The sequence below is a fragment of the Anguilla anguilla genome, chromosome 8 (genome assembly GCF_013347855.1).
Source record: "Anguilla anguilla isolate fAngAng1 chromosome 8, fAngAng1.pri, whole genome shotgun sequence".
Taxonomy (NCBI): domain Eukaryota; kingdom Metazoa; phylum Chordata; class Actinopteri; order Anguilliformes; family Anguillidae; genus Anguilla; species Anguilla anguilla.
In genome coordinates this window covers 31,603,787-31,628,395 of record NC_049208.1, presented here as the reverse complement: position 1 = coordinate 31,628,395, position 24,609 = coordinate 31,603,787, and the positions used below count along the sequence as shown (strand labels likewise).

General features: G+C 39.3%; 1 protein-coding gene across 1 annotated transcript in view; it reads right to left on the bottom strand.

The window, feature by feature from the left end:
* Positions 1-22,584: 22,584 nt before the first annotated feature.
* Positions 22,585-24,609, bottom strand: part of lpcat1 (lysophosphatidylcholine acyltransferase 1) — a 41,092-nt gene continuing 39,067 nt past the window's right edge. Inside the window, exons 12-14 of the mRNA XM_035429722.1 lie at positions 23,812-23,910; positions 23,317-23,458; positions 22,585-22,877 (exon numbers count right to left, since the gene is read on the bottom strand). Of these exons, the coding sequence (XP_035285613.1) occupies positions 22,690-22,877; positions 23,317-23,458; positions 23,812-23,910 (429 nt within the window). The 3' untranslated portion in view covers positions 22,585-22,689. The remainder of the gene's footprint in view (positions 22,878-23,316; positions 23,459-23,811; positions 23,911-24,609) is intronic.

Below are 24,609 nucleotides of genomic sequence, written 5' to 3'. Positions count from 1 at the left end.
ATATAAAAAATAAAATATGAGATTGTTTTTCACCGCACCTGTGTTTTTACCTTGAATATTGTACGCATAGGTTACCCAGAAAAGTGTACACGGTCTTGGAAACACAGTGAGAACAAAAATGATGAAAATAACAAGGTCACTCAAGAAACAGCTATTCACGGAATAAGCAAATGGAAGAGGAAACGTCATTCATAAAACTCTCCTGTAAAGCTTTCATTTGAGGAAGCCGCACATTTAGTACACTATTGAAGGACGTGTACTACTAAAAGGCAAAAACCTTGCTGTATGAATACCTTGGTGAATGTGAACGAGAGTAAAGTGAAGTTGATTGGCTCTCGTGGCACCTCTTTTCCTGAATACCCACCATGAAGATAATGTAAAATTGCAGAAGACTGAACTTCACATATTTTCATATTGACTTGATCCTGTCCTTTCAAGGAAAGGCACAGTGAACGGGCTTTTTTAATCATGCTAACTTGTTGTATAGGACAGGATAAAAAAAACATAATTGAACAATAACGCATGTTACTACATTACTATGTTGCAGTTCAATCACTGATACACATGGCAGATATCTATGAGAGATTTAGCAACATTTATATGAATCCCCATTTAAAGTATATTAACGCAAGCGCAGTATACCAGATTTCCTGTCTCGTTGAGAAGTTTCTATTACCGACATCATTTAGAAGCCAGTTGTAACCTTGGGTGGCTCACTAACGGACAAACAAATAAATAAATACATTTTTGTGAATGGTGAACCCTGAATCCTTTTAGTGTAATGCCAAATATGAAATATTTAATTTGTCATAGCATCATTTACAATATATTTGTCACAGAGCACATCTCAGTGGGGAAGTTCTTAGGTTGGGGGAAAAAAAAAACTAAACAAAACATAATTGGGCAGTTGAGTTAAACTAGAATCCATTAGGATATAAAACAACTTATTAATAATCCTACTAATGCATAATATTCATAAACATCTTTAAAAATTCAAGCAATGCTTCTGTAAAAATGATCACATAAATAAACATAACGCAGTGAATACATTAATAGTTAAACACATTTTGGAAATAGTTCAAAGTGGTTGCGATTTCCTGTGAAACGATTCCATCACTTAAGTCAGTAAGAAAGGATAGGGTTCTCGCTGGGGTTGTCCTGAACGTTACCCTCACCAGCCTTCAGCAGGGCACATGTGTGTATGTGTGTGGTTGGAGGAGGAAAGCCGTCGTGGTAAACAGCAGCACAACACTGACACTTTGTGGTGAAAAACAAGAAACGTCAGCAACGCATGTTGAAGCCTGGCCGTTACCCAGGCAGCCTGTCAGGTACACTGAGAACGGCAGTGGTCTCGCTCCCTTACTGATAGCAACATGAACTGAGCACACACAATCTCTCTCTCAAGGAAGGAAAGGCAATGTGGGTACAGCAGCACAGAAGTACAGTCGTTTACTCATTTGAAAAATGTTGAGGTTGCACGAATGAATTTAATTAAATGAATAAAACAGTAGAGAGAAAGCTGGACTTTCCTCTCTCTCTCTCTCTGTCTCTGCTTGACACTGACAGGTTCATTCACTTCATCACTTTCTGAATAATAAGGTCATGCAGGGCTAATGCTGCAGTGGCAGTTTCTTTGAGTGCATCACAACTGGCTGTGACAGACCAGTTAACCAAACATTCACAAAACCTTTGTATTCTATAGTTCTAAAAGCACACAAAAATGAAAGAAAAACACATTTTTGCTCCATATACATAGTTCGAAAATTCACTGTACTTCAGACAAATGCAAACAGTCTGTCATATGTACATTCTGTCAGACCTGCATATGGTGTGTCTAATCCACAATCTGAAATATATAAATATTTTGTCATATTCAGTCTGAGATAGTCACATACATTTGGTCAATCAGTAGTTTCAAATGGAATGGCAAAGATCAATACAAACATGTTTTACAAAGAACAGAATTATTACAGGTCTGATTCTTGCTTCTTTATCTATTAAATTTGCACTTTTCTACTTGAAACTAAGAAAAACATTTAAGAAATTGAATGCATTTATTTGGCCAAACATGCTGTTCGGAAAATACATATATAATAGTAATTGGACAACCAGTGTCGAAATATATTTCAAATAATTATTTTCAAAATAAGTAGTTAAAATTCTATGTAGGTATTAGATATGAACAGGCTCACAGCCAGAAGCTAATTTAAACCGAGGTATTGACTCAGTGTGGTCATTAAAGATCCCAAGGTGATACTGGCCAAATTAAAGATCCTGGTGTCCTGGCCAAATTCCCAATACGACTCTCTCAATTTGGCCATCTAATCATCATCTCCCATTATAAATGGCTAAATGAATCCCCCTCTCACCTCGGCTAAATGAATGAGTTCATTGTGTTATTAGATCACACCCCCACCCCCTTCACTGTAAAGCATTTTATGATGATGAAAGAAAAGGTTCTATACAAGTGCTATAATAGTAATATTATTATTATTATTATTATTATTATTATTATTATTAATCCATTCATCCAGTATCTATACCCGCTTATCCTGGGCAGGGACACCCTGGACAGGCTGCCAATCTATCGTAGGGCACACACACCATTCACTCACACACTCATACTCATACACTCATATGGGCAATTTAGCATGTCTTTGGACTGTGGGAGGAAACCGGAGTACGCGAAGGAAACCCAGCAGACACGGGGAGAACATGCAAACTCCACCTAGACAGGCCCAGGCCGGATAACAATAATAATAATAACAATAATATAGTAGTAGTAGCAAGTGCTATTAATTCTAAAATTGCCATTGCTCAGTGTTTCATATTTGGTGAACATTACAGTACTGCGTCTATTGGAAGAGAGGAGGGTGTAAGCGTGTTTTACGGAACACATGGCCTGTCCCAGCCTTCCGGATGACTGACAGAGTGGCGGTCCCCTGCTGCGACTCCACTCTCCCATTACGGAGGATTCTGCTCGTCTTTGTTCCGAAGCCATGCTGAGCATATCCCCCTCCGGCCTAAGAGGCAAATCTACAACCGCAGATTCCAGGCTTCAGAGGAAGCAGCGGACGTGTGAACCCGGCTCAGCCGCCATAAACCGACTTCAGAGACGCTCCGCTAAACAGCTCGCGAAATAATCCCGGTGTGGAGCATCAGACCTCCGCTCATCAAGTGTGCAAAACGCCAGCCTCCGGTGGCACCGTAACAGGATTACACTGATGCCTCTGCATGCCAGGCTGCGGTGCGCACATGTTCCAGCTTACACTGCCATCTTCATATTCTTGGGTGTGAGGATGATGGAACTGGACGACTGTTCATGATGAGCACTGACTATGGATCCGGTTCCTCCATCAGAATGGGCTGATATCCTTTTCTTTTTTTTTTTGGAATCATCTTTCCATTTACCAGCTGACACCTGCTATACATCGTCTGAATCCAAATATTATTGCCATTTAATCATTACAGATAAAAATATGAAACATGTCTTCAACTTAACTATGTTCCTCCTGTTCGTCCCGTTTGATATTCAGGACCGATAGCTTAAATATTGCATTTAATAATGTTAAAATGAAAGAATACAAAATAGACCCTAAATTAAAGCAATGCAACCACACTATTGTATTAGTGTGTCCAGGCATGTGAAATAAAAATGGCCTTCGCAGTTTTCAGATCTCAACCCAATTGAACACCTATGGGAGATTTTGGACCCACGTGCTCTCCACCACCATCATCATCAAAACACAAAATATGGGAATATCCTTTGGAATAATGGTGCTCCATCCCTCCAGTACAGTTCCAGAGACTTGTAGAATCTATGCCAAGGTGCACTGAAGCTGTTCTGGTGGCTTGTGGTGGCCCAACACCTTACTAAGACAGTTTAAGTTGGGTTTTTCTTTAATTTGTCACCCGTCTGTATCTTAGAACGGTTTTAATTAAATTTCTGTCTGATAAAAATGAAAATTCCTATTCAACACATTCAATGCTAAATTCCCTATGATCTGGAAGATGCTGGAGGAAATGTCACTGAAAAAGTTATCATATGTGATTCCTGATGCTTGACATTAAGATTTAAGTCCACATTTAACCCATGCATTTTCCAACATGCAACAAAAAAAGAATGTTTGTATTTAAATGAGCTACAATTTAAAATGAGAAGTGTGATTAACAATAATTTTTGATGTGACTACATGTTTAAGTCAACATTAGACATTTTAGTCAAAAACCTGGTTGACTCTGCCAGGAGGCTGAAACAGGCCAGCAAGTGGACCTTGCAGAAAGACAATGATCCATGGTCTGATGAGCAGGCCAAATGATATCGAGGAACTCGAAATATTCTGTATGGAAAAAATGGTTTAAGTTCCCTCCCAATGTGTTCTTAAATCTCATAAGACATTACAAAAGGGCCCAGTGCCATTATCCTTGCAAGGAGAAGGTCCACCCAGCATAAAGTACTACTAAAAACAGGGGTGCCAATAATTGTGACATTTAGGAAATAATTATAAAAGTGTAATTTTGGTTGACTCCATCAAATGTCATCATATGTCATAAAATAATCATCAGTAAGTAAAATATATTCTACATGTTGGAAAATTACAATATAGGTTGGCACTAGTATTAGGCTATTTTATAATATTTTTGTTTGTCTTATCAAGGGTGCCAATCATTTTTAAGGAGACTGTAAATCAAGCTAAACAATGGGTTCAATGCTGTTCAGTTTCCATAAAGTTCCCTGAAACCCCTCAACTTTTTACCAATACACTTAATATATTTTTGCATGGCTGTCATTTCATGGCAATAATGGGTTCCTTGATCATTTTTCACAATGGAAATCAGCTGCATATATTAAATGTGAGTGCAAATGCAAGCAGAAATGTTTATGCAACTATAAACATTGTTAATGTGATTTAGCACGGAGCTGGCCAAATAAAAATGCTAAATCAAGATAGAAAATGAAAAATCTTGCCTTCATTAAATCTGACGGATTACTTTTTCCAAATAGAATGACTGGTTGTTTTATGTTTGTCCCTCTGAAACACAATTTCCGGAGATAGTGTCATCAGTAGTGTCTCCCAACGGCCAATTTATAAAGTAATTATCTGTTCACTAACAAATTCAATATATTTTGTGTCTGCTCCCAAGGAAAATGTGGGCTCCATATCTACCCCAGACATAAAACACAGAGTTCATACTGTACTTATTGCTTCAGCATCAAACGTTCTCATTTGAATATTTCCAGTCTGATATCTCAGAAGTAAATACATTTTCCAAATATTCTAGCTGAGTTTGAATATTCCTTTGAGCACAGAAAAAGGGCAATTTCAATTTTTTATAGTAATGGTTCACAGGATTCCTGGATGACTCAAAGCATATGCAGATACATTCTGTTTACTAAATTAAACCCAATATTTATGGTTTATTTCGTCACTGTTAAAATCAACAACAAAATAATTACTCTTTTCACAAATGCAGATAGACAGACAGACGCACACCAACACAAAATAAGTCTTAAAATGTGTTCCTTCACCCTTGCTGTCATTTCTGTTACATATATAAAAATGCTAAAGAGACAGCTTATTAGCATAAAACACCACAAGTCAAAATCATGCCAAAAAGCAATATTCCACATGGGAAATTAATCCAAAGGATCTTTCACGCCTTAATATATGCTTATTGCTACCCGTATTACCTTTGCTACAATGTTATTAAACACAACTGACACAAACCCATCAAATTTCACTCTGTGACAGATAAACGCATTAACTGCACTGGTGATATTATTTCTATATTCAGGGAAAAACTCTTATCGTTACAGTGGTTTATTGGGTTCATTTCATAGTCAGGTGACAAGCAAGCTGGAAGACCACGGGCAAGTATGGAGATATCCCCACAATGTAATGAGTGCTGTATAAGGATAGCTTATCACGCTACGCACAAGTCACTTATGCATACTTGAACACTATAACCAGGATGAAAGATCTGATACCAGTCCACGGCATGAGGAAAATACGTCACTGCCAAGCAGGGTCCATAAAGGCGAAACATCCCAAGCCTCACTACAGCCTAAATCTCTTAAAACTATGCATTTGGGTGTTAGTAAAACTAATACGGCAGCCTACTGTGAATTTTAATTGCCGTTTGAGATACACTTCTGACTACCTAATGCTGCAGTGCTTGAGCACACCCTTGGGTAAAATCAGACCATTTCACAGGTGGCATTGGGGTATAGGAGGTGGGGAGCTAAGCCAGTATCCAGAAGGTTGTGTGTGAATCTTGGGTTGTGGTAACACATAGTACCCTAGGACCCAGGGCTTCTGTAACATTATAAATCAAATTTCCATTTTTACAATATGATAATACTATTATCCCTGATAATGAATTAGCTTACAATTCACCTTGTTACCACAGAATATAGGCTATAAGAATGCCACATTTAGCGTACTCCACATTCCCACCCTATCCCTACCCAAATTAAGTTGGACTTCCCTATCCACAACAACCAATACAAATTAAATGAATACGGTATGATTCATTAGTTAGTTCCAAAATGCGCTGATTCTGTCAACTACGTTGTTTTGCTGAGCATAGACCTAAGCACAGCCCAGAAATTTATATTCTCCTGGTAGCTGTAACTAAACAAAACGACTCTTTATACTTCCGTACCAAACATTATCGATCGTCCAGGCGACAGTGCTTTTCTCCATTTGCACAACGCCAAATATGTCAGAGATAAAAGCATTGAAGTACCATTGATATTTTACCGTTCCAGATGGACACGGACAATGGCTGGGGAGTGGGCCCATTTCAGAAATGCACACAACAGGACAACAGGCCAAACGTAATTGCGAATGCTACGGTCGGTGCTAATTTATCTTGGTAACTTTAGCTCTACAAATTGTACGGGACTGACGCGAGCTATATAAATAACAGCTTTTCTTGAGTGAAATGAAGCAGGAGGCCACCCCTGGGTCACAGCACTCCGGTTCCATTAGCCACGGGTGGGAGGGAGCAGCGGGCTTGGATGTCAAGGCGGTGAGCGTGAGTAACCACTTCAGCGTGTAGATCGAAGCTCAATATAGCTGGTTCAAATCACACGCACGCACGCACACACATACAATGTATGTTCACATACAACCGGTATTCTACCTACCCAGACTGAATTGCAACACATGTTACGGTGCTTCATTTCGGTGCCGTCTTCACGAACGTTACACACGCTCTGTTGACTAAATCAGTGAGAGCAGGTACAGTTAGCAAGCTAGCTAATTAAAGTTGTCAAGCAAGCTCTTCCACACAAATAAAGATGGCGAAGCGATCACCAAGTTTTTAAAAACGTGTTCCATTGGCTGAAATAGCATCACATGTGCACTTCATTTGATGTCATTTTGCATGTATCCGAGTGTCCTGTAATTGACTACATTGATCAGACTACTTCGATGTTATGACGTTGTTATTGACAGAGGTTGAAGCTAAATGGTTAATAGGGAGAATTATTATGCGTGGGACTGCAGCATTTGTGATGAATAAATAAAATAATATAAATAAAAAATCGCAAAATATCCCAAGTTCGAAGCTTTATTATGTCGACATGTGAAGTTGTATCTCAATTATGTGTGTTTACATGAGGACAGAAGGTACAGAAGTTTAATGTTCTTAAGGGCTGAGAGTCTATAGTCATTGTGGTTATTTCTGTATGAAACCCTGATAAGTGCCAAACTCTCAGTGCTGTATAAGTATGGGGCACACGCTGCCAGGCCGTAACTTGCCGGATGGCACACCTGCCATGATATGCCATCCCAGTACCCTGAACTTTCACTTCAAGTTGATGCACAGCTGTTCTGAGGTCACTGTGCTGCTCTGACCTCGATTGTGGCCATTCATTTCACTTTTCTCCGAGAGCAACAAACACTGCAATCAACATAGGCTACACACAGATCAACAATCGTAATAAGCACAAGCCTTCACATTCATTTCATGTTGCCCATAGCACTGTGAAGCATGCTTTTTAAGATTAATGCTGTTTCTCTAATGAATCCAATAAGCCACTTTCTGAGGTTAGCAAAACAAAATAGCCTACTTGTAAAATCCTGGAGGCGACGGAAGGTGGGATAACTGTTGGTTGTCTGAATACCCTTTTTAAACGCAATGAAGAAACACTGGTGTTTGATTATGTTTTATATCACACCCCCCCAAGACGCAACCTACTATGCAGCAACCAGCAGTCTGGTCATTCCCAAAGAAAGCATAATCTTTTACTAGAGGAGAAGGTAAACTTTAATCAGGTCCTTTGCTAATAAAACCAGCTTTTACTTCACTTGTGGTAAAATTACCAGATGGGACATTAACCACTGGCTTTAAGTTATGTCTCTTAGCACATTGCACTGCGGTTTCATGAGTAATCACGTGGTTGACATTCTCGCTTGACACATTTTCCCTGCTCCACTAAGATTCTGGTCTGGTTAAAAAAATAAATAAATAGAAATTGCGTTTGGATTGCTGTGCTATGCTGGGTTGTTATTGTCCTTGCAATTTATTATTATTATTTTTTTCCTGATTACATTTTTTACAAGCTACTGACTCCACCAGGCCCTTTCTCCCGTGAGACAACATCTCTGGTTAGAAATTAAAATTTGACATGTTTTATGATATGTACCTTACGAGCGTGATTAAACACTCTGAACCATGCCCTCTAAAACTAGAGCTCGACCCTCACTGAACCATTAGCCTAGATGACCGTGCCCCCTAAACTCAAACATATTCATGACTATGGTCATAAAACATTTTCATTCTGAGAACAGATGTATCTGCTGCATTGATGTAGTTGATATAAATGCACTAGAAAAAAAGGTAATCTAGAATGATGTGTTTGCGATTCATTGAAATAGCACATTTATTACAACATTACCTCTGCAAAGAAACTGAGTGCAACCCACCCACCCCCCCCCCCCCCACCCCCCCCCCCACCCCCCCATCATAACGTGTTTCCAGCCCTCACTGTAGAGGGGAATAATTCAATATTTAATCCTTCATTTCAGAACAGTTTTCCAGAACATTTGAATCTTTTGTTGTTGGTGGGAAGGTTAATTTGCTTTCCATTTACATATGATATATCACAAATTACCTTTAAGAGTTATGCAGGTTAATTCAATCTTTGCATAAGAACAACGACCATGCTTTAGGAATGTGAATTTATTATTTTATAAGTACGAAAACACCATTAGCCACCAAAAAGCAATTTGCTATTCTGTTTGGTGTTCATGAGCAAGGACACAATAAATAACAGATTTGTATCTTGTCCTTGGATTTAATTAAATGACCCATGCTGTTTATTTCTTGCTGCCCCAGACTCTTAAAACAGGAAACATCTGTTTTGACAGCATTTATGAAAATTGTCTGAATTGTAAAGGGGGCATCTCAGTGGCTGGCTAAATGATACATATTATTGGGGCATTCTTACATCAAATTCCCCCAAGAGAATAAATGAAGCAGAACTAAAGTGTTTTGGCATTGAAATTTCCATAATGTTTTCAGAACTGGAGCACAAAGACAACCACAGGCTATGTTGAATGCTCAAATAGAGTGCTCAGTTGTGGAATTCTTGGTTCAAAGTGTAGGATGTGCTCAGTCTTCTTTTTATTGATGCTAATTGAACTCCAGAGACAGACAGTGCAAACTGATGTTCTAGGTTTTTGGAAACTTGTTGTTAATGGATCTGAAATGGTCAGTTTAAATATAATCTGGACAGGTCCATCTGTATCTGCTGAAAAAAGACACCAAAACACGCTTTAATAAAAAAATACACTGCATAGCCAAAAGCATGCGGACACCAGTCTCCACTCTTCTGGGAAAGCTTTATACTAGATGTTGGAGCATTGCTGCAGGGATTTGCTGTGATTCAGCCAGAAGAGCATTAGTGAGGTCGGGCACTGAATGGGCAATTAGGCCTGGCTCACATTTGGCTTTCCATTTGATCGAAAGGTGTTGGATGGAGTTTAGGTCAGGGCTCTGTGCAGGCCAGTCAAGTTCTTCTATACCAAGCGTGACAAAACCATTTCTATATGGACTTGTTGGGGTTGAGGTGTGGAGCCTATCCTAGCTTGCATTGGGCGAGAGGCAGGAACACACCCTGAATTGGTCGCTGGATTGGTCACAGGGCACACACACACCATTCACTCACCATTCACGCACACACTCATACTTCTATGGGCAATTTAGGATCTCCAATTAGCCTACCTGCATGTCTTTGGACTGTGGGAGGAAACCCACACAACACGGGGAGAACATGCAAATGTCCCACTGAAAGGCCCAGGCCAGGATTCGAACCCAGTGCTACCCACTGCACAACCGTTCTGCCCTGGATGTATTTTAAGCTGAGGAAAGAAGAGAAATATTAATAATAATAATAATAATAATTATTATTATTATTATTATTATTATTAGTAGTAGTAGTAGTAGTAGTAGTAGTAGTAGTAGTAGTAGTAGTAGCGGTATTGGTATTTTTATTATCATTATAATAAATATTGCTGCAAAGTCTGGAATTAAACAGACCAGACCAAGAATTAAAGCTGCGACTTAGCATCCTATGCTAATTGTCATGTACTGAAATATGACTGTCATTTTACCATGTTTGAACATAGAAACTTTTTCTTCACAATTCACGTAGGCATTTGAACAAAGTGTTCATATTCCAAATGGCATGCTGATCAGACTTATGCTTCATGAGAAGAACATTTTTAAGTATTATTTTTTCAGATGGAGCACTGGCTGACAATGCTAAATAAGTGCTTTTGTACCACTACAAGGTCAATTGCTGCCATTTTCTAGTAGATTGCAATTTCACACATCCCTAATAAGCCTACCAAGGTTTAAAGATTTTCTCCATCCCTTCTGAGAGATAAGAGCATTTTCATTCATTCATTAATTCACCCTGGTATAGTCTATTAGTATTTTATTAAATACTCATAATAATAATAATAATAATAATGTCAAAAACAATGTCAATGTGGATTCAATAACTGTCTAATGTCAAATCTGCATTTGTGTCTTGAAATAATTAGTTTCAGTTGTAACAAATTGCAGCAAAACATAAAAGATAATCCATATGGATAATGATGATCATTGTAATAGTTTAAAACTGTTTGTGGAAATATCTGTGTGCATGTGTACATTTTATTTCAATTTGCTTGTTAATATCGCCCTCTATGGATTCATTTACGAATGTGCACCAAGTGCAAAAATGCTGTTATTGGTTTTACGTTTTATTTTGCTACAATAAATACAGACTGGATTTAATTAGCACAATATTTGTACTTTTGTTTGCCATGTATTTATACCCCAAGTGCAGTGAATGGATTCAAATAATTTAAAATTTTAAAAAGGGCTGCTTACACAGATTCTCATTAAATGTCTGTTGTGTGCACAGCTAATGTCAAAGGTGATTCACACACTGAACTACCCATACAAAAATGGAACCCAGAATATCATGCTGGTTATTTGGATTGAATTGAATATTGATATATTTGATTAAAATGATGTCGTTGAAGTTTAACGACAAAGAGCTGTCAGTGTGACTCAAAGATTACAAGCAGGTAAATGTGTTCAGACTTGCGTACTCCATTTAAGGTTGTGGGTTTAAAACACTTGTGCATTTCAGGTAAGTGATTGCATGTGATTGGCTGCATTTCTGTGTTTTAGTCCTAATTGTGTTCACTTAAGGTCTCACATAACTTACTTTATTCTACTACCACAAGATGGCACTGTGACAATTTATTCCAAAAGGAAAGAGAATGTTTTATTACAAGTAGTCCATAACTGAAAGTGCACTGTACACGGTGATATACAGTATGTACTACTGTGGTCTTTCAATATCATCTTTTTCTTTCATTTTTGTCTCAAATTTCTCAAAACTGCTTGCATCCCCTGCACAATATTAGCCCATTGTAGATTTCCTGTCAGTTTCGACGAAGGCATCACTAATTCTGAAACAAGGAATAGATTTATTTGCATAGATAAATACAATTGGAATTAGAATGTCTGGCAAAAATTGACAGTGTTGCTAACAACGGCCAACTTGTGAGAAACTCTAGATGGCTGTTTGTCTGGAAAAAATGTTCCACGTGATTTAAGCTGTGTTGTTCCGGGGCAGGGAACATTTAATTTATATTTTGCACATGAGCATTGTTGATTTTTGTAATGTATCCCAAACTGAGGGACAAATTTGGCTTGAATTAATTTGAATGGTATGTCATTACTATGGATAGGCTACTGTGTTGTGTATTAACAGATTCCATGGAATCTGGATTGCAAAACCAGATAACAAAATTAAGTGACTGTAAGGTAAATGTACATATGGATTACTTCAACATTCATTGTACACATACATACACATAGAGACACACACACACACAGGTGCCACCAGAGATTTAAGGGCCCCATGAAAAGACCTCATGTTGGGGCCCACCACCCCAGAAAATCCCACGGTCTAATATTTTTTGAGCACTTCTGTCTGTCAGGCCCTTGGAACATCCATAGTTTCCATTGCAGCATAGTTGAACGCAAAAAAAAGATTAAAAAATAGATTGGGCTACTTCAGATAAGATATAGACGACATTTTGTGTGGGTGTGTGTTTTTCAGGGGAAAAACAACAGTTGATTTTGACCTTGTGGTGAAATTGCCATCGGTGTGCGTTGCAAATAATGAACACACACAAAGTGACGGCTGCCAAATTAGAATCTCGGATAAGGACTTTGTATAATCTCTAGCAGTTTGCCGTTTTGCGGTAGCTATATTTAGCACTTGGAAAAAGCTACAACTGCTGCATGCAAAACCAAACTCCCACGCAGATATGATTGGCAGACTCTATCCAAAGGTCCAAAACACCCAGGGATTGGCTCAAAAGATGGAGGAAAATAGCTGTTATTAGCCAAAATAACCACTCTCGATGCAAAGATGACAGACACACTGTTTGCTGAATGTGGGATAATTTCATGAAAGAGCCATTGCAAACGTGTCCAATTGTAATCTCCTTTATTATTTTTTTTGATGTGCATTGTTGCCCAGCTGTCCTGGCTTTCCGCGTATGCTTTCTAATGCAGCCAAGGCAGGAAAGGGCTTAATTAAGGCTAATATGTCACATGAAAAATCACTGATAATATGACTGAGGATCCTTTTCCAGAACAACATTTATTTCATCATTTAGAACAAAACCATGCCCATGCCAAATTTCACATTTGTGTAAAATATTCACCCAAATCAAACCCAGTTAAGTACATACAACGTAAATGTTTGTCTTTATTTGTAAACCACAAAAGCAGAAACCCACAACTTAAATGTGCTTCGCATAGACCTAATTTACTATGACTACATGGCCAAACGTATGTGGACAACCCTTCTAATTAGTGGGTTTGGCTACCTCAGCCACAACCATTGCTAACAGGTGCATAAAATCAATAGACAATATACAAACATAGATAGTAGAATGGGTCATATTGAAGAACAGAATAGTAGAATGGGTCGTACTGAAGAGCTCAGTGACATTCATCATGGTACTGTCATAGGATGCCACTTTTCCAACAAGTCAGTTCATCAAATTTATGCCCTGCTAGAGCTGTCCCGGTCAAATGTAAGCGCTGTTATTGTGAAGTGGAAACGTCTACGAGTAACAACAGCTCCGCTACGAAGTGGTAGGCCGCACAAACTCACAGAATGGGATCACCAAGTGCTGAAGCGTGTATTGCGTAGAAATTGTCTGTCCTTGGTTGCAGCACTCACTACTGAGTTCCAGATTGCCTCTGGAAGCAACATCAGCACAACGACTGTTTGTTGGGAGCTTTACGAAATGGGTTTCCATGGCCGTGGAGCCACACACAAGCCTAAGAACACCATGTGCAATGCCAAGCGTTGGCTGGAGTGGTTTAAAGCACACTTCACTATCTGCCAGTCTGGCAAACAAATCTGGGTTTGGCAATTGCCAGGAAAACGATACCTGCCCAAATGCATAGTGCCAACTGTAAAGTTTGGTGGAGGAGGAATAATGGTCTGGGACTGTTTTCCATGGTTTGGGCTAGACCCCCTTAATCTTCATGCTCCAGCATACAATGACATTTTGGAGAATTGTGTGCTTCCAACTTTGTACACAAGTACATATGGGCGTGATGTTTGGGTGTCCGCATACTTTTGGCCATGTAGTGCATGTAAACAGTTGGTGTCCAATAAATGAGACTAAATGACTGATTGACACAATCAAAATGGATTTAAAATTGAAATTATATTGCTTAAGCCATTTGAATAGATAATTTAGACTCTATTCTCCATTATTCATGGAACAGCTTATAAAGTTTAACGTTACATAAAATCAAGGCACTATGTTCATTTTTCTGCTGTCCTTATACTCTCACAGATATGACACCTTTACCTTTAGAGAGTAACCGAAGGGACAAAAATGAATATTCACTATAAAATTATAAAAACAAGAAATAAATGCACAAAGATCCCATAATCCTTTACACTACTCCTGCAGTCATTTACATGGAAAAGCTTGCCCACAGATACGTTTAACATGGCTACACCTGTACCAGTGTTACTTGCTGAAAAGGAGACATTGCCTTCGGCTGGGAAACACCGAAACATTTCTTACTCAGTTCCGTCCTTTCAGCACCTGCCCAATGGCATATGGAAACAGAATACCTCAGAAACCAGACTCCATCTTGCAATGCAAACACCTATTTTCATATTCAAATGTCAATAGGCACATATTATAGGCAGAAAAAAACACATATAGGTTCTTTCTCTTCCTTCTCAGCAGGATGGATGCTAGATATGTTTTCCCCGGTTCTGCTTCATGCTTTCAGATGCTTTTATAGTATATGTAAGGAAACCTGGAAAATTGGTGTTTTGGGGGGATTTTCCTAGAGGTCAGCGCAACAGAAGTGTGCAGAACCACATAAAACGTAAATCCAGCACGTTAATTAGTCATAAAACTCAAGCTGAAACCCAAGCCACCTGCTGTACAGTATTGGAAAACCAGTGGGTGATGAATAACATTATGGCGAACATCAGTCTTTTGTACTGCCAGTCAGATTGCATCCTTTTATAGGTTTTTCAGTTTGGATACAGGCAGGGAGTGGAGGGAAGTACGGCTAATAGCCTTCAGCATCTCGTGTTCTGCGATTACCAGGTGCTTACGGAGGCAATTTGCCTCTCCCCGGTGACCTTTAAGACTGTAAAGATTTACTGTCCTGCTGTAGCGGTGAACTCATCAGGCACAAAATGGCCACTGCATCAGTGCACAGTGATGTGTCAGTTCTTCAGAAGCGTGCATATTGTTACATTTATCGAGAGGTAGGGCTCCGCATGCATCCCTGTAACCTTCAGTGTTAAGTCAACAGTGACGCTGAAATCCAGCTGAATTTTGATGTGCTGTACGCTCTGCGAGTGCTACGAAACTGTTATTATTTTTATTTCTGCTGCCATGTCCTGCACCTGGCGAGCCACTTCAATGTGTGGGCGGACGACCGAAATGCTTCTCATCACTGCACTCCTAAGCAGTGCTGCACACCAGATACCAATCTGACACAATTTTAAAATATTATATTTAGTCCTCCCACATGCAGTCCAACAAAAGAAGCACGCAGGCATTTAACAATTTAAAAATATAATATTTACTCCTCTCACATAACGGATCTTCAGTAAGTCTGAACAGAGGTGGCAGCAGGATATAGCTGTTCAGGAACAGGCCTTCTGAACGCAAGTGGGATAGAACTGTTATACCCTTAAGCAAGGTACCTTATCAGTATTATGTAAGCCACAGTGGAGAGGGAGAAAAAGGAGGAGCTGCAGGAGAAGAAGGAGCAGAAGGAGAAGTAGAAGAAGAAAAATAGTGATCTGTATATTGTGAAGATTCTCAGTTTTAATTAAAGGATATTTTTATGCAATTTGGTTTCACCAGGTAGAAATGACCCATCTCAGGCCCACAGACATCAACCGATGATGCTAAGTATTTTCTCTGGTGATGTTCTGCCAGGTCTGTACTGCAAGTCTTCATTTCCAGCTTTCTTCGGGGTCTAGTTGCTTCAAGTTTTCTCTTCAGCATATGAAATGCGTGTTCAATTGGATTTAGATCAGGAGAATGACTCGGCCAGTAAAGAATTTTCCAGTTTTGGTGCTTTGAAAAAATACTTTGTTGTTTTAGCAGTATGTTTTGGATCATCGTCTTGAGGTAGGATAAAGCGCTGTCCAAAGAGTTTGGAGCTGTTTGGTTGAATTTGAGCAGATAAGTTGCTTCTGTACACTTCATTAATTCTATAAAATTATTTCTGCTGCTGGAGCTATATCGTCACTGAAGAAAACTGAGCCAGCACCTGTGGCAGCTATACATGCCCGAACCATAACCCCACCAACCATGTTTCACAGATGAGTTGGGGGGGGGGGGGCTCCTTTGCAATTACTGAGCTCTCCAGTTCTCTCTTTCCTTATAATGATGTTCTAAACAGTTGATTTTGATAAGCGTAAAGTTTTGCTTAATTCTCTTTTTTCTTATTTCTCAGCCTCATAATGGCTTCCTTGACAAACGCCAATAACAGACTCCAAAGGCAATCAAAAGCCTAGAATCAAGACTAGATACTGGAAGCTCTCTTACACCTATGCCAAGGAAGCAATTGGCCACATCGGACTAATCAGAAACACCTGTGAAACCATTTGTGCCAAACATTATGGTGCCCTGAAATGTGACCATGTATAAAAACTTCTGTAATTTCTGCATGGCGAAAGAAAAATGTTTAAAGATACCCTTCAATAAAAGCTGAGACTCTGCACTTTAACCACACGTGAATTGTTTGATTACAAATCTAAAATTGAGTAATACAGACTTACACAGCCAAATAAGGAAAGAAATGTCTTTGTCCGAAATGTTATTGAGTTCAGATCATTGTATATTCCCTGCAAATATCCCTATGCAAATTGTATACATACATGCACACGCACACGCGCGCACACACCCAAGAGATAGTGCATTCTCTTCAGGGCAATGGTTTGGTTTCACAATATAACCATCGTCATCCTTCTGCAATACTTCATACACAATTTTATTTACTTTTTTTAATACTTTTCATGTATTTTTTTTTATTTTTTTTAAACAAACACAGTAAAATGCCACATTGGACAGCAGATTGGGCGGAAAAACTCAAGGCAAATAAAAAAACGTTTGATTCAATTTTTTTTATTATTAAGTTTCACAATAACAAGTTAAATCATAGCAGTCCTCACCAGACAATTCAAGATAGCTTGAGCAATGACTCTTAAAACTTCTTCAAAAACTATAATTTGATGTTACCATACCTAAAAAATAATAGAAAACAATCATGTCTCAAATCATTCCTTGTACCTCAGACCCTAAACACAATCTGTTTAGAGGGGTGCGAGGGATCAATTAAAACATGGGAGATTTTTTATTTTTTTTGCTCTCTCTTTTAAGGTAAGAAACAACGTATCAAATCATATTTTTTCGTTTGTTGAAGAGCTCATTTCAATACATCAAAAATATAATTTGGGGGCGGGGGAGGAGTAAGGATAAATTCTGCGATTTGGTCCTCAGTGTGAACCATCAGAAAGACAGAGAGTGCTCCGAGCAAGAGGAGCAGACAGCATTTCTTTCGTCTTAAGTTCAGCTTACAGTAGGACATAACAGGAAGCAGGCAACAGTAGAATAAATAAGAACACATCTGTTTTTTATAAAGTTTAAAAATAAAAATAAAAACAGCAAGAACGAGAGCTCCTTCTCATGAGGTATATAAATGGAAGAGACATCACAGATGAAGGGGTTGGATTGACTGTCTAAATGTCTGCGTTTCAGAGGGTAAAACTGTCTTGACCTGACGCACTGTCAAGAGAGATGGTCTCAGGATGGGGGGGGGAGTGAAACAGACCTCCCAAATATCATTCTGTTTGTGGAACAACAATCGATGTCATCCATGATAAATTTCTATCCAGAAATGCAAGTGTTACAGCAAAAATAAAATAGATCCCTGTGCCCTCTGGCCACAAAATGACTGGAAAAAAACTCAATGAAACAATGTGTAAACATGGAAATCCATTCAGTGGACCCCCAACCCGACCTCAACGGCCACATGCTCCAGACCCTATCAAGTATCCCTCAATAAATGTCTAAATTTAAGCTCTATTAAACGAGGAGTCTTTGTGCAGTCAACCATTTTGGAATTAAGTCTTTCATATCGTGTCTTGCCCTGGTTTCTCTTTTTAGATGGCAGCTTTGCATAATGCTATATTCTGACATTGTGCAGTAGAAAGCACAACCACAACCCCAGACTGTCTGGTCCAGGCAGGTAGCCGAAGCCTTGCGGTACACTGAGAGTCAAATTCATCAACACCAAACAACTCCTGGATATTTAAATCTGCATTCCTCCCGTGATAAACTCACTTGAATATAATCCTGAGACAATGCACTCACTAAAGAATTGATAGAGCACAAGACTACATGGTTAGTTACACATGAAAACACTCCCTTTAAAAAACGAAACAAAAATAAAACCCCTTGATTCAGATAGTTACACGTTCACATACTCAATGAATGCAGGTAAACCATTCATGTTCAGTTTTTTTTGTCTACAATAATCCTAGGCCTTCACATGCTAGATAACATTCTCTGTCACATTTCACAGGGAAAAATGAAAAGCAAGAAAAAAAAAAAAAAAAAAAAAGGTCCACGTGTCAGCAAGATGCATACTACTGGACACAAGAGGCAAATAGTGAAGAATTACCAACAGGTGCGCACACACTGAAAGCCAGGGTTCGGTCCCATCATACGCAAAGCAGCTGCTCCTCAAGGACCACTGGCCAGACAATCATTTAATTCAACCGTTCATTTAAGCGAGAAAAAAACACTCCAGGCCAAAATGACATCTTTTTTTTCTGCAGGTACCTCCACGAGGCACATATACGATAAACCAAGAGAACAGGAGAGTGAAATATGAAAAAGAAAAGGGGAAAAAAACATTTACAATGCTATTTAAATATCTTTGTTACCCCAACAAGTGTTGATTGTGACTGACATTGATTGCATATTGGATACATTCCTCTTACAATAACACAAGTTACACAATGTTTAAGGTACGGTTCAGTGTTTCTGAAATGCTATTAGTACTCCATTGACAACTTCTTCCATGTAGAAGAGATTTATTAAGATCAAATAGGCTGGGTATAAAAAGAAAATGTTGTTTATCAAATCACTGGCAGCAATGATTGGGAAAAAATCCCCAGTATCTTGCAGTTATAGCCTCATTTCCACCCACAGGAGATTTTGTATATTGCTAGTAGCACTGCTATCATTAACAACTTAAAAGAACCACAACACTATACACGGGAATGGCAAAGACAATGAGAAGTAATGGTAACTGGAATAATATCAATAGTAACAATGTACAGTTCATACAGCTGAATACGCAAGAAAATGCAGTTTCTGCAATATCTCACAAAGGTCATCGTGAGGGAAGCATTATGTTCCAACGAGCAGCACATATCAAATAAGCTCACTGCTCACTCCACTTAACGATCTATCGCCATGGCAGTGGGGTGGAGGGAGATACAATCTAGGTCCATTCATAAACATTAAAATTCACAGAATGTCTTGCAGCTGGAATGTTCGGAATACACATCACTCAAATTTAAAATGACACACTGAAAGAATCTCTTAAGAAGTGTCAAAGCAAAAAAAAAAAAAAAAAGTTAAAATATATTTTTACTGTAATGTGAGCTTTGAAATGGTACGTTTATTCTTTCTTCTGAATACTATTCAATGCACCAACAAACATGAATTGGACATTTAGGTCCATAAGACAGGAGTACTGTCAGGTTTACAAGAGAAAAAAATAAAAGCATGCTTTCTATACCACCTACAGTATGTCAATGCAGCTTCATGGATATATAGCATCGTGTCATGAAAACAATGAGCAACATGTGTAAGTTATAAACAAGCCAGGAGAATTCACAGGTAGTTATTAGGAATTGGAAGATGATTTTCGAGGTCTTGCATCAGTTTTGAAACATAATTTTTCCATCATTTGACTTAATCAGATATGCTACTAAGCATTCATTTGTACATATTTTGAGCATGGTTTCCATGGGCACGCGTCTCAGGATACTACCCAGGAGGCCACAGTGTGTGCTGGCTTCCGGTGCACTTCAGCACCAGTGTTTGATTGGCTAAAGAATCCACACACCTGGTTCTCAAGGCCTTCATTTTCTGCTGAATGGAATGAAACTCTAAATTCCTGCAGACACCGTGGCCTTCCAGGACTTGAGCTTGACGTCCGTGCTCAATGGGGTAGTGTAAAGGCAGGTTCGGTGCCTGGTCCGTCTGTCCTGCGGCTAACGCCAAAATAGTGTGATTCCAATTCCCTGCTAGTGCAGACTTGAGCTTTTAAAGTGTTTTACTTGCGGCCGTTTTAGAAATATGTTTTGGGGGCATCTAAACAGAACAGACTAAATTTGACTCCCTGAACCAAATGTTAACCACAACTGGTGCTGCTGCACCCAAACTTTACACAGCTATGTATTTATATGTAAAGGTAAAAACACCAGCCATTAGATTTAATCAGTTTAGCTTGTGCTAAAAATAAATAACGTTAAGAAAAAGAACACAAGTTTACAATCTGAAACCCCTGGGCGTTCATCTCATCTCTATTTCAAATAATAATAATAATACATAAATCAAATTACCTCTGTATTAAATATCTAAAAGGGCGGACATGGTAAAATTATCATCTTTAAATGTTCGTCTGCTTGCCATTTGGTCAAAATGTAGATAATACCATGTTCAGAAGAGCAAAAATTCATGGAGGAAAAAAATTAACTGTCTGCACCGGTAGCCGAAGATAGAATACATTTTCAATATCAGAAGCTGACAGGGAAATGGAATCCTACCTTTGTTTCTTTTTTCTTCCTTATTTAATTTACATTTAAATATTCAAAATTCTAAACCACAAATACAAAAAAAAGTTATTTACCAATTAATACTTTTATAAATTTGGGAAAACGTTCAGAGAGATCAATTCAAAGAAAAGACCCATTTGATCAAGGGGGCTATTCACACAGGGTTTAAAATAAAGCATTATGCATTAAAAAGGTGCCAATCTAAACAAAGGTGCAAAGCTTATTTAATACTAAAGGTAAAAATGTTGCTTAAAAGCCAGACTCATGGGCCTTTCTCCCTCACTATTTTGTCCAAAGATAACAATCACTATAAACCACATCTAAAAATTAAAACTGGAAGACATTATAATAGAAACTTCTATCAGTAGATTTCCTGGCATTGTTATAGTTGTAGCAGTTCACGTGTAAGAATCAGAAAGGGGAGAAAAATTAACTGCCGTTTCACAGGCCTCTCCAAAACGTTTTAAACACCATTATTTTTTATTATAATCTGAGTTTGAGCTCCAGCAATGTGAAAAAATCATTCATTTAAAACCGTAAAACAACATGTAGAAAAAGGCAGGCAAAAGACCGTTTCCACCCTACATGTGACACGTCAAACTTTTAAGCAGACGTTTATCTTGCTGATGAAAAAAACGACAATTAAAAAAAACATACTTGGATAGGGATCTCTTAAAAAATCAAATGTCATCGTCATAACTCATAACTGTCTCAGATATAAGATCTCCTGTCACTGTTTGTTCATTCATTTAGCCAGTGTTCTGTTTTTTGTTTTTTTTTGGTCCACAACAGTTCAGTCATTAAAAAAAAATCAGCAAATCTGCATCACTAATCACTTAATATATTTGCACTTGTATCCAATTAACCATAATGTGCTTTGCCCCTTAAGCAATTCTCGCATTTAAGCAAGTGTTATCTCTTAGATTGTTATGCAAAATACATCTTAACAGCAGTTGCAACAAACTTGCTAAAATGGTCATTCGGAGATAAGAGGGAAGCACACTGTGGTTAAATTTAATAGGTAATTCATGGTGAACAACAAAAACAGCGGCAGTTTCTATTATTTGTGGCCGATGCAAATGTGTCATAAAAATCACGGAGTGTGAATTTATCAAAGCAATATCATGGCTCATCAATGATCCCCTGAGCTCATCTCAAATTCAGCCCAAACAGGCCAACACCTGACCTGGTGCTGAAGTGTACAGACAAACCGCCAGGGGGTTATGCCCGGTTCAGTCACACGCATTTGGTATTCCCCAATGCCGCTTTAACGACGTTTCAAAAGCATCCTACGCCAACGCTCCTTTCCGTTCTCCAAGGAAGGTTCTAGAAGTTGTCGCGCCGAGGCATCGGCGGTGAGAATGTCGTGAGCTAACGCGAGCGGAGTGGGGTTCGATTGTTTGGGTTCAAACATGAAGCCTGCATGTTCCACCTTCACCAACACAAGAAAAAAGCGACAATGAAATGTAAAAAGCATTTGGTGTCGCCTCAAGAACTGCACTGCAAGTAGCACATTCTTAGACAGACAGACTTTCAAAAGCAAAAGAGAAGAATACAGAACATTAAAAAAGTAATAAATAGGATTGGTGGAGGAGCTGGGGACGTGGTGGCGGTGGGTGGTGGGTTTTGGTGGATGGAGGGGGGAGGGGGGGGGGGGGTCGTGATCCCGATTCGTCGGGCTGTCCAGCACGGCGCACCTTCCCCGGCGGGGGCCGCCTCGGCTCGCCCCGGCCGCCGGCCGCTCAGTCCACTTTCTTGCGCGAGCCGTCCCCGGCGCCGACGTGCTCGTCGGGGGTGAAGTCCGTGCAGAACCCGTTGCACAGGGCGGTGGGGGAGGGGGTGTCCCCGCCGTTCTGGAAGCCTGACTGGTGGGGGTGCAGGAACTCCTGCGCAAAGTCCGGGTTCTGCTCCGCGAAGCTTCGGAACTCCTCTGTCACATGACGCAGGAGAGATGTTTAATGGAGGGAAACGACACGATGGTAACCTGATTACCTTTTAGCTAGGGACAATCTACAGCTACAAAGATGTGTGCACTACCGTATGTTGTGGCTAATTTTAACCATGAAACCTCTTGGGCACATAGGATTCTGCCAGCATTAATGTTCCTAAAACAGTTTGTATCTACAATACATCTGATGGACAAATGAAAGCTGATGACTTTCTTTTGCAAAACTACTGGATGCCACTGGAAATAATCTGTACAGTGACTGACACAAAAAAGCCACTAATTAAATAAACTGTACATGTACAGCACACTGCAGTAAGATTAGTCTATGGTACAATGCTGAAACCTTACACTTACCCTTAACCTAGAGTAAATGTCTCTCAGAACTCTCGATTACATTTCTCCTGAATAATGTTTTCCTTACCGAAGGTGATCTTCCCCGTGTCCTGGACGTCGATGGCGCTGAAGAGGTCCGTTACGCTCAGGTCCGGCACCCCGAGGGCCGTCTTCAGTATGCAGGCCAGCTCGTCCTCCACGATGGCGCCGTCCTCCTCCGCCTCGAACATCTGAGAGAAAGTCACACTCAAATCATCATTCACATCAAACGGTTGAACAGGTTACAGTTCCAGCATCACCCTGCAGAGTTTCAGATACGTGCATTTAAATCAACGCGCACTTGCCCGTTTGTGTTATAACATTTCTCGTTTTCGTAAACGCGCCTGTATGTTTGAAAGTTTGCTATCACATTTCCTGAAGTACTTAATATTATCTCTGACTTACTTAATCAGTACATAGCACATAATATAGCTGTAGGTGCTATTTCCAGGAGGGGGAAAATGTGATAAAGTGTGTAAATGCACTAACAGAAGAGATTATGGGTTCATTCTCCATAGCCTAAGTGTGTGACAGACGTACTTACCGTGAAGGCTAGTTTTATCGTTTCCAGAGTTTTTGATGGCCTGCACACGACAGACAAGGCGATCACGTACTCTCTGATGTCCATGGTCCCATCCTCGTGCTAAAAAAAACACACAGATTTTAAAAAGCAAAAGTACGGTAAGCAGACAGAGATTCGGTTTGTGTTGATAAATAATGATTATGGACTAAGCAGTACAGTCACTTAGAGTCCAAGCAAAGGGAACCTAACTAAACACTAAAAATTCAAACTCAGGATATGTGTACTTGGGTGTGTGTATATTATACACACACATACACACACTGCCAATTAGGTCAGTAATTTGTCAAAGTAATTTGTTATATATGTTGTAATGTACAGAATTTGCCAGTGGATTAATTCACCCATGTCTAAAACCACAGTATTTTTATTCTGGATAAGAGTGTCTGCCAAATGCCTGTAATGTAAAGTGCAGCTCCACAGGTCAATATTTCAAGCAAATGTACCGATTTTCTGAATTTTGTGCTTTGCCCTTAAAACCTAATCAATATGCATGTGTACTGTGTTACCTGTTTAATAACTACACTGGTTTTTCCATATTGACATTTTTTTCAAGATCTAATGCCATGAAAAAATCAGACCACCACATGAGACCTAATTAGGAGAGCTGGATTATGTACTGGCATGGATTTTCCAGCTACATTACCAGGCATGTTTGTTAATGAAGGCTAAGAGAAATCATCAAATTAGAGGTACAATTTCTGCCCGTTTCACGCTAATGAGCCACCCCCCCTCCCCCCCTCCCCCCCTGCTGTGCATACA